The sequence below is a fragment of the Cyprinus carpio genome, chromosome B7, assembly GCF_018340385.1.
Source record: "Cyprinus carpio isolate SPL01 chromosome B7, ASM1834038v1, whole genome shotgun sequence".
Classification (NCBI taxonomy): Eukaryota; Metazoa; Chordata; class Actinopteri; order Cypriniformes; family Cyprinidae; genus Cyprinus; species Cyprinus carpio.
Window position 1 is genome coordinate 339,375 of NC_056603.1, and position 11,772 is coordinate 351,146.

The 11,772-nt window shown below is 37.3% G+C and overlaps 1 protein-coding gene across 1 annotated transcript in view; it reads left to right on the forward strand.

Annotated features, from left to right (window-relative positions):
* LOC109092922 (wiskott-Aldrich syndrome protein family member 3-like) overlaps positions 1-11,772 on the forward strand; it is a 32,435-nt gene extending 20,663 nt beyond the window's left edge. The window contains 9 exon segments of the mRNA XM_042728416.1: positions 4,071-4,144; positions 4,146-4,163; positions 4,165-4,226; positions 4,685-4,802; positions 5,212-5,314; positions 5,720-5,870; positions 8,932-9,216; positions 10,317-10,705; positions 11,479-11,772. Coding sequence (XP_042584350.1) covers positions 4,071-4,144; positions 4,146-4,163; positions 4,165-4,226; positions 4,685-4,802; positions 5,212-5,314; positions 5,720-5,870; positions 8,932-9,216; positions 10,317-10,705; positions 11,479-11,636 — 1,358 coding nt within the window. The 3' untranslated portion in view covers positions 11,637-11,772.

Consider the following 11,772-nt stretch of genomic DNA (forward strand, 5'->3'; position numbering starts at 1 on the left):
TCTATTTAAAACATTCCGCCCAGCTGTGATCGATAACTGGAGAGCTGATAAAGAGGGTTTAATATGTTTCAAGCTCCCCCGTGAATCCTCACTTACGGAGAAGACACATCAACGTTTCTTTTAAAGTCTGAGGTTCCATCACCTGATTCACAGTGAGCGATGACCCTCTCAACCACACCTGTGTCGAGAGCAAAACCTGCTGGGAATGCGCAGCGTGTGGTTCGGGTGGGCCGTGTGTGTGTTATAGCTCTCTAATGTGTGTGTCTGTCTGACCTGATGGTGATCTGGGGTTTATGCTTGCTGCATGTAGAAAATGCAGGGTTGGGGAGTGGGGAGGAGGAGGAGAATAGTAGGAATGTTAGTATCGAGAAATCTCACAGAGAGGAAGAGACAGAATATTGTTTTGTGTGTGTGTTGTGTGTGTGTTTGTTACCAGAAAGGGTGATGGGGTTTTCTGGCATTCATGGTTGTGACTGATCCAAAAAATGTCATTCCATCCCCCTCTTAACGTCCGTTCTAATTATTAATTTATAACCAGCCATCCAGAGTAATAAAATTGAGCTTCTTTTACACTTGAACAGGACTGCGCACAAGGACAAAAGAGGCATTTTTAGAGATACAAACAAAATGAGGAGGGGAGGGAAAAAAAAAAGAAATAAAAAAAAAAAGAAATAGTGGAAGAAAACTGCAAATTAATAAAATGATGCATGTAGTCAGTGTGCGATTTGTGGAGTTTGTATATTATAGAGCAGTGCTTCACTGGATATTAAAATGAGCCAGGGTTATTATAGTTTTCTTAAAACTATCAAAAATCAAGCTTTTTCAGCTAGTTGCTAAAACATAATTTCGTATTGTCATTAAGTTTAACAGTGTAATAAAGTAACTAAAATTAAAATTAAAATAAGTCAAAACTATTACAAAAAAATTACCCTAAAAAGAAAAAATTATGTTAACTTGAGACTTAAAATCTTAAAACAATTCAAAATATTAATAAAAAACTATAAAAGTATCTTAATAATAATAAAAAATTAACTGCTGAGTTTTTTTTTTTTTTGGATCAATGACATTTTGATTACATGTGAATCTGACTGGAATCGCTTATTAATATAAAAAGGCATCCATTTTAATAGTCAAGACTGAGATTGGGTTTGTAAGATTAAATGGGCGTGAGCTCAGTCATAGCTGTTTTAGACAGGGACTGTTTGTTGGTATTTGAACAATTGAGCAACGAAAGGGCTTTTCTCTTCCATTACAACAGCATTGCGTTATGGCTCATAGTACATATAAGTTTGTTCCAGGGTTTGACCTCATATACCCCATTCCTGCCATCAGATCAGCCTGTATGCTCAGTCTTGAATTATTAATGTTCAGTAAAGCAGTACAGTGGCCCCCTGAGGCACAGCCAGTTTTCTACTTTTGATTAAATTTATGTATATTTAAATTTAATTGTATATTAGATTTAAATATATGAATTATACATATTTGTAAGTTTGTGTGTGTATGTGGTGTGTGTGTGTGTATATATATATATATATATATATATATATATATCTATTTTTTTTTTGTTTTATTTATTTATTTATTTATATTTTTATTTTTACACATACCTAACCAATTGTCAAAGGCCCATTTTAAAACAGTCGTCATTGGTTATAAAACATCTTATGACTGACCGTGATATCCCAAGTTTTAATGCGTGTGTAAATAAGGGGTTAAAATTAATCACTTTTCCAGTATTTCATACTTGTTTTTGATTTGTGCAAGCAAAACATCTCAAGTCACTGCCAAACAGCTCTGTCTATTGAAAAGAGAAAAAAAAAACGCAAACAAATGTGGGATTGTGAGGAAGAAGCTCCACATGCTCTAGGGCAGGGCAAAGCAGTGATTTGCTCTTAAATGCGCAGCTGATCTATCATATGTTTGTGCCATTCCTGATTAGGGTGAGAAGCAGATCGTGTGAATAAGAGATTGACCATCTGCTGTCTCATAGATAGCTTTATCCTTTCTTTAACAAACACATAAGAGACTTAAGCACAGATTTCACATAGCTTTACTTTAGGGCCCTTTAACACTTTATGATGATCAAGGGAGTTTGTCTAATCAAACCACACCTTTAATCACCATATAGTAAACACTGAACTGATCTCAGATCAGTGTTATTGGGTAGTGTCCATAAAAGCTGTATTTTGTCTTGTTTCATTAATTCTTTGTTCTCTAAATTTTAATATCCTATGCCCTTTTTCTTCTTTGCTAAATATATTGTACTAAGAATGTTTAGATCTTTGTACTAAAAATTTTTAAATGTACACATTTTTGCAATCTCAGTTAGAGGTGGACCAATGTATCGGTTTTGCCGATTAATCGGCACCGATAGTTAAAACCGATACTAGACTCGGATTTAAATGCAGCTGACAGAAAATCCTGCAGCGCCACAGAGCGCCATTCACATAGTTGTCATTTAAATCACATTATATTCGCCCCGAATTGTCACTGTACATAATAAATTGTATATTGAGCATTATCATAGGAAAACGTTTGTCTTCCTGTGACTCTAATAAAGTCTGTATGCTTCATTCATAGAGCTATAATATAGATCGCTATGTCGGTTTGCTCCGTTTTTTTAAACACTGGACTTATCTCTGACTCATTGTTCATTCTTGAAGTAATCTTGTGTCCGTTTTGGTGAATAAATAAACTGTTTTAAGACCGCTGCTCCGAGTTGAATGCTCCAAGTCCGGAGTGTGTGTGATACCGGTGATTTCTCCTAGACTCAGCGCTGCTCTTTTATTTTGATTAGATAATCATTATGTGTTCAAGAATAGAAGCAGTTAAAGTGTGAAAGTACACATGTCCGTGATGCGGAAAACGCGGATGGAATCCAGTCATAAAAACAGAATTCACAGTTTAACGCGGAATGCCATGGAATTTGTCAAATTTTGAATTAATTAATCAAAAGTAGGTCCTTACACTTAAATTAAATCAAAATATGGACTAGTATCTGTAACTATTAAGCTACAAAAGTCGATTTAAATATGAATCCTGCATGTTCTGCATTTCTCCGTTAATGAATGGAGCAGACGCAAGGTTTCATTTATTAAACATATACTGAAGCACGCGTGACGCTCGCGGTGATTTCAGCATCTGCCATCTCACTAAATGAAGAGGTAAACACATGAACAACATCTCCAGAACTGCTCTGAGAGAGCCTTCATGAGCATTTGAGCATTTGATTTGAGTAAAACTAGCCTCATATCACATACACAGAACTGTAAAGGTATTCACGGCAACCTGTCAAAATAAAAGTCCAGTTTGAGTCTATTTTTCAGTAGAATGTACATAGCCTACTACTACTAAAATGAAACAAACATTATTTTATAAGGAATAATCACACATCATTTCATCCATGTTTTAATTTTAATAGTAAATCCCCTTTGTTTGCCAAAGAAAAAAGTTCGCTTAATTTTCGGTAATTAAAAAATAAATAAAATTAATGTTACATGCATTGATTTGACATAAACAACACAACATAATTTTTGAGGGGAAAAAAATCATAACATGTAATTTTTGTTAAACTTTTATTAAATTGATGTGAAAATCGATAAGTTTCATGGTTTTAATTAATTAGACCTTTTTGATTAATAAACTTTAATTTAACTATTTAAAAGGAGTGGAAAAAAATTTAATTGGTTAGAAATTAACAGAATCCAGAGAAAAATTTAAACGGAATTTAGGAAAAAATAAAGCGGATTTCATAGGGCCCTATTAGAGTACGGTAATTTCAACAATTACTATTACTATTATTATTATTATTACTTTTATTATTATTACTACTGCTAGTATGGTTCAGTACTGGGTTTTTTTTTTTTTTTTTTTTTTTTTTTTTTTAATAAGGCACTATTTTAGTTTTTGTTCAGTATCCATTTTAAAAAATATCGGTTAATTAATTGGTATCGGCCAGTGTGGTCCAACCTAGCTATTGGTATCGGCAAAATCCACTATCGGTCGACCTCTAATCTCAATAATGAAATGAATGCATAAATCTGAACTCTTCCTCTATCCCCCATCTTCAGTCTCTCTGCAAGATATCAACATGAGGAAGGCCTTCAAGAGCTCCACCATTCAGGACCAACAGGTGGTTTCCAGAAAACTCCATCCCTAATCCTGGTGCTGGAGCTGTACCACCGTGGAGACAAACCTCCCCCTCTCAATATTCTCAGCCCTTACAGGTGAGATCATCATCACTTCACTCTCTGTGCATTTTTAACATTTCTTATTGTGTAATAGCAACATTGCGTCTTATATTTTCTTCTGTAGCATAACATCAACTCAGCAGGTTTCAAAATAGTTTAACTTATCCAGCAAAAACTCATTTTAAGGTTCCCAAACGTTTTTACTATGCAGGGCCAAAAAGTTGTTGCATTATATAATAAAACCTTATTATTTAAAAATGTTCAATTAAAAAAGAAGATATGTTTCAGTTGCATGTTTTATTTCCTATTTGTTTGTGCACCTCGGGTGTAGTGTGACAAAATGATAAATCACTTGCTGCATATCAAGTGTACTCTCCTAGAATATTCTCTCTCTCAAGTATGCCTGAAAGCCCTATTCATTTTAGCAAGTTGTTTTGTTTGTTTGGAGAGTTACAGCAACCATCATATGTCTTTCTTTTTCTTTCTTTCTATAGAGATGATAAGAAGGATGCCCTGAAATTCTACACGGACCCCTCCTACTTCTTTATCCTCTGGAGGGAGAAAATGTTGCAAGCCACGGAGGACAAGAGAAAAGAAAAGAGAAGACAGAAGGTGTGTGTGTCTACTGCATAAATATGTTTTTGTGTGCACTTTATCATCCTGTTTTCACGCTGTATGTTCTTTCCACAATCACGTACTGCTTTAAGGATGTGAAAATTGCCGGAACTTCGGTATCAAGTTGATACCAAAATAAGTGTTGTTGTACATGGGACAGTACATGGTTAAGATTGATTTGAACTTATCAACAATACAAAGGACATCAGACAAACTCCCTTTGCTTCCATAGCACTACTGGGCCCCATGTAAAAACTGTTTCTCAGATTGATTTCCTCTCTTCAAACCAGAAGCTTGTGTGTTTATATGCAAAGGAGAGAGCAGAAGAACACCCATCAGTGGATGTGTCTTTATGTGTGCATGAATGAGAGCTCTAACTCCCCCAGACTTTGCCCCTTCTCTCCAGACCAGCGGCTCAGGCCAGACTCACTCAGACCAGACTAAGTCCCACACCAGACAGGCCCATCTCAGAAGCCCCCTACTATCCTCCGTAAGAGACCTGCATTTCTGTCAGTCCTTCTATTCATCTGTCAGTCCCTCACTTTGCTGACTCCAGTTTGTGCATTCACTTTCTTTCCCTACAGTCTCTTCACTAGCTTTTCTACTGAGTGTGTGTGTGTGTGTGTGTGTGTGTGTGTGTGTGTTTAATGCATTCCCTGAATTATGTAGAAAACTTTCTTCACAGCACTTTTCAGTGAAAGATGTGGACACTACAATCTGTGTGTGTGACTTTGCTCTTTTAGCCTGACAATCTAAACCTCTTTCACCAAATGTGATTTGTGATGAAACCCTGGGCTTTTTGCAAAACTAGCCTTTCTTTCTCCCTCTCTCATTCTCTCATTCTCTCTCTCTCTCTCTCTCTCTCTCTCTCTCTCTCACACTCATGTGTATCTGTATCTGTTTGTGTATCACAGTCGTTTGGTGTATTTGGGTTCGTAAGGCTCGGAATCGTAGGCAGGAGTGGAACGTAATGGCGTATGATAAGGAGTTCCGCCCAGACGCCCGCTTCACGCCTTCTCCATACCACGGGATGTCCTCTGAGGGCTCACTTTCCCCAGACAACAGGTTGCTGGTCTTTTTTGCTTTAACTTTTTTCAGTGGCAATGCAAGTGGGCTGCAATTTAGCATAGCTCACTACTGCCATCTTTTGACACTTTGAGCTGCCAAAACTTGTAGAGTCATACCAGAGCAATCTAAAGCATCACATCATTATACTGTTCTATTTATTTATTTGTTAGTTTTCATAATAATTTTTATTAGGTTAAACAATTAGATGATTGAGGTAGGTGATATATTGACTAATTATTTTATATTGTGCATATTGTAATGACTTGAATGTGCTTTTTATTTGGTTAAGAATTTTCCAACTGGAAAAGACATTGTCGTTCTTTGTTGTACATTTAAGCATAAAGCAGCAGTTCATATCAGTCATGTAAAAAATGTTCATACTGTTCATACTGTATATTAAAATATTTTAGATAATATATAAAGAGTTTTAGATATACAGGCCCTTCTCAAAAAATTAGCATATTGTGATAAAAGTTCATTATTTTCCATAATGTAATGATAAAAATTAAACTTTCATATATTTTAGATTCATTCCACACCAACTGAAATATTTCAGGTCTTTTATTGTGTTAATACTGATGATTTTGGCATACAGCTCATGAAAACCCAAAATTCCTATCTCAACAACTTAGCATATTTCATCCGACCACTAAAAGAAAAGTGTTTTTAATACAAAAAAAGTCAACCTTCAAATAATTATGTTCAGTTATGCACTCAATACTTGGTCGGGAATCCTTCTGCAGAAATGACTGCTTCAATGCGGCGTGGCATGGAGGCAATCAGCCTGTGGCACTGCTGAGGTGTTATGGAGGCCCAGGATGCTTCGATAGCGGCCTTAAAGGAGCTATGTGGAGGTTTTTACTTAAAAAAAATCTTTAAGATAGAGTTTTCATTTGTACATGTATGAGCCAACCATGATGTAAAAAAAAAGAATGACACCTCGACTGTCCACCACGGGTTGCCTCTATCAGCCTGTAGGCTCAAATGTGTGTGTGGAGGAGTCGGGCCCGAATTGGCACGAAAATTCACAAAATGTGACATCATGCGCGTTCTCGTCTACTTGGGCTTACAACCGTACGGCACGCCAACCATTATAGTAAGCAGCGGCAATAGTGTTTTCAGATGGACTCTGTGGATGGAAAGAAGCGACCAGCCTCCGGCAGCACAATTCAGACACCCACGGACACTCCTCATAAGTTAAAAAAAAAAAAAAAAAAAAAAAAAAAAAAACGTATCTAGTGTGGCAAAAAGAGAGTGCGTGCGCACTGAGAACGAGCATGAGACTGGCTGCAGTTCCTCTAACGGCCACTGGTGTCAGTAACGGTTAGAAATTTCAGAACCTACGCAATGCTCCTTTAAGCTCATCCAGAGTGTTGGGTCTTGCGTCTCTCAACTTTCTCTTCACAATATCCCACAGATTCTCTATGGGGTTCAGGTCAGGAGAGTTGGCAGGCCAATTGAGCACAGTAATACCATGGTCAGTAAACCATTTACCAGTGGTTTTGGCACTGTGAGCAGGTGCCAGGTCGTGCTGAAAAACGAAATCTTCATCTCCATAAAGCTTTTCAGCAGATGGAAGCATGAAGTGCTCCAAAATCTCCTGATAGTTAGCTGCATTGACCCTGCCCTTGATCAAACACAGTGGACCAACACCAGCAGCTGACATGGCACCCCAGACCATCATTGACTGTGGGTACTTGACACTGGACTTCAGGCATTTTGGCATTTCCTTCTCCCCAGTCTTCCTCCAGACTCTGGCACCTTGATTTCCGAATGACATGCAAAATTTGCTTTCATCCGAAAAAAAGTACTTTTGGACCACTGAGCAACAGTCCAGTGCTGCTTCTCTGTAGCCCAGGTCAGGTGCTTCTGCCGCTGTTTTCTGGTTCAAAAAAGCACACGCCTGTGCACGGTGGCTCTGGATGTTTCTACTCCAGACTCAGTCCACTGCTTCCGCAGGTCCCCCAAGGTCTGGAATCGGTCCTTTTTCACAATCTTCCTCAGGGTCCGGTCACCTCTTCTCGTTGTGCAGCGTTTTTTGCCACACTTCTAAGCCTATTCGTTCAGAAATTTCTTTCTGTGTCTTACCCTCTCGCTTGAGGGTGTCAATGATGGCCTTCTGGACAGCAGTCAGGTCGGCAGTCTTACCCATGATTGCATCTTTGAGTAATGAACCAGGCTGGGAGTTTTTAAAAGCCTCAGGAATCTTTTGCAGGTGTTTAGAGTTAATTAGTTGATTCAGATGATTAGTGTTAATAGCTCGTTTAGAGAACCTTTTCATGATATGCTAATTTTTTGAGATAGGAATTTTGGGTTTTCATGAGCTGTATGCCAAAAAAATCATCAGTATTAAAACAATAAAAGACCTGAAATATTTCAGTTGGTGTGCAATGAATCTAAAATATATGAAAGTTTAATTTTTATCATTACATTATGGAAAATAATGAACTTTTATCACAATATGCTAATTTTTTGAGAAGGACCTGTATGTTGAAAATATGTACTGTAATTGAATGGTACAGTTCATTGTTTTTTTGTGTGTGTAGAAATGAAAGGAAAAATTTTCACTTTGTTTACATATTGAATGAATATATGTTTACTTATTAGAATGAGTTCTGAAGGATCACGTGACACTGAACACTGGAGTAATGGCTGCTGAACATTTAAATTGTATTTATATTTCCCAATATTGCTTTTTTAATGTATATTTTATAAAATAAATGCAGTCTTGGAGCTGAATGGATTTTCATCAACAAAAAAAACAATCTTACAGACTTTTATCGCTTTTTAAAATACTGTCTTTTAACATTTATTCTGGTGCAGTGGCTTGCCCTGAAGACTTTGGAAGTCCACTGAGGGACTAATTTTGACAATCAGCAGTGAAAATTATTATCTGTGGTAATAAACAGTATGCCACACAGGTGCTTTCAATATAAGCTGAACTTTGGAATCTATAATATTCTTTTTAAAGCTCAAGATCGCATTTAATATTTCTCTATTTTCCTTTTTTGCCTCTCTCACAACTGTCAATCTTTCTCTGTGTCTTTTCCATCATCAGGTCGGTTGCCTCAGACATGGGTGAGCACTCTTACCCAGGCAGCCCCAGTCACCCGGCTCAGCAGATGGCCGTGACCAGCGCTTACTCCGCTGCCGATGGCAAAGAGCACCTCATGGCCCCCTCTCATGTCCAGACCCAGTCCCTGGACCGTGGGTATCGTCCGGCCGCTTCCTCCTCCGCTCCACCTGGGAGACAGACCATTGGCAGGGTTCAGACCTCCCATGGACAAGCAGTCACAGACCCCGCTCTTAATGGGCCACGTCCCCTGCAGGCGAAAGACTACAGGTCTGTTATTCTTCGGCTTCTCTTGATTCAGTAAATCTCTGTAATATAAAGGGTGTAAAGCAGGGTTTTCTAATCATCTAAATTATTTACATGAAATACCCACTAAAAATTCAAATAAACATTCTAACCATTCAGTAAATGTGATGAATAATAAATCGAATGACTGAATGATTTTGTATGTAAAATTAGGGTATAATGTTATACTTTATTTTTACTTGATTTTACTTCATATTGTATTTTATTCAGTTTGCATTTGCATATCATTTACTCTGTCCCATGAACTTCCTGCAGTTCCACCATGAACCCCTAGGGGTTGCAAAACCCTAGTGTAAATGCTCAATTTTTAGGGCCTGAGCACCAGTGGTGTGAGGATTGTCTTTGGAATTGCTCTGTTTATCATTTATGTATTTCTTCAGAGTCTAAATAGCCTACAAAACATATATGATCATGTGTAAAATTTAGTTAGCATAATTTCTATGGCCAAACACTTACAACAAGACAATAGACTCACAGACTCAGTTTCTAGTTTTGGTAAAGTTATGAGATTTTGCACAAATCACTGACTAGTTGTGTCAACTACAAATTCATTTTTATCAATCTGTAGCTATCACATTTTATACCACTAGCTATCTGTTAACACACAAACACATCATTTTAGTATGATTTATAAACTATTATAGTATCTATTAATATTTTTAGCTTTCTCGATTTTTCTTCATTTTAATTTTGGTTTAAATTTTAGTCATTTTGTTAAAGATTTGTCATTATTATTAGCTTTTTTGTTAGGTGCTTTTGCCATTTTTATCTTTAATTTATATTGATTTGTTTGAGCTATTGTAGTACTTAAATCTGATTAAAATTTGATTAAAAATTTGATTTGATTTTTAATTTTGTTTGCTTTAGTTAACTATAACAATAAGTCTTTGAGAGTAGATTTTTGACATCAAAAAAAATTTTGTTTGTTTGGCATGACGCATGCTCAAATTTAAAACATAAAAGGCCAATGAGTTTGCATCTTGCAGTAAGCTCTGGGCTTATAGCTCATCTCCTGAGTGCAGTTAATGTATTTGATTTATTTATTTTCTCTGTTTGTATCTCAGTGTTCAGCAGTCTCAGCATCGAGAGTATTTCGTACCTCCTGCTCCTCCTCCACCTCCTCCTCTCATTCCCTCTGCCCAGACTGCCTTTGACAGTCCCACTGGCCCCTCCTCTGCCCCGGCCAGCACCATGCCATCGCTTTCCCAGACTTACAGTCCTTCTCCTCCAACCCCTGCCCTCCCTGCTTCCTACACCCCTTCCCCAACCCATCCTCCTCCCGCAGCCCCCCCTCCACCTCCACCTGGGCCGCCCACACACCCCCACCCGCACCTTCACTCACACACCATGCCCGCTGCCCCTGTGGAAGCACCGGTTGTCCCCAGGAAGGGCCAGGTACCGCTCATCCCAATGAGCGATGCACGCAGCGACCTGCTGGCAGCCATCAGACGAGGTCAGAGGTCACACATAAAGTGGGGTTAGAGTGTTATGGTGTCAAGTGGTCACCACAACGTACTTTTTTTGCCTTATGATAACGAGAACTGGCAGCATTCTAAAATGTCACAGTTTTAAAACTTTTATATTAATTCTATAATATAATATAACAATCAAAAGTTTGGGGTCCATTTGTTTTGTTTATTTCTATAAGAAAATAGAAACTTTATTCAGCAAGGATGCATTAAATTGATCAAAAGTGACAGTAAGACATTTATAATGTTACAAAAGACTTCTGTTTCAAATAAAGGCTGTTCTTTCTATTTCATCAAAGAATGTTGGGGGAAAAAATGTGTAAATTCCACAAAATTATTAAATGGCACAACTGTTTTCAACATTCATAATAATAAATGTTTCTTGAGCATATGATTTCTGAAAATCATGACTGGAATAAATTACATTTTAAAATGTAATAAAATACAAGACCGCTATTTTAAATCACAATAATATTCCATAATATTATTATTTTTGATCAAATAAATGCAGTGTTGGTGAATGTAAGAGATTTCTTTTAAAAAAAAAACATTTTAAAAATCTTACCACAGACTTTTGAACATTCATTTATTATTATTATTATGGTGTGAAATATGGCCTGAGCCATATTTCATAACAGTTCTTGAGAGGTTTTGTGAGATTCATCCTTTTAATAATGTATGAATTAATGTTCATGCAACTTTGTATCTCTGGTTCTCACTTTTCTGGGGTTTTTTTTTTTTTTTTTTTTGGTCATAGGGATCCAGCTGCGTAAGGTGCAAGAACAGCGGGAGCAGGAAGCAAAGAAGGAGCCAGTTGGAAATGACGTGGCCACTATATTATCCCGTCGCATCGCCGTGGAGTACAGCGAATCTGACGAAGACTCTGAGCTGGACGAAAATGAGTGGTCAGACTGAGACAGGAAAACAACAATAGAAGAATTAAAAAAACATGAAGTAAGCATTAGAGCGTAGGTTTCAGAGAACAGAATTATCACAACTAATGTAGCATGCCGATGTCTGTCTGCACTAATATAACACAGCTCCTGTGTTT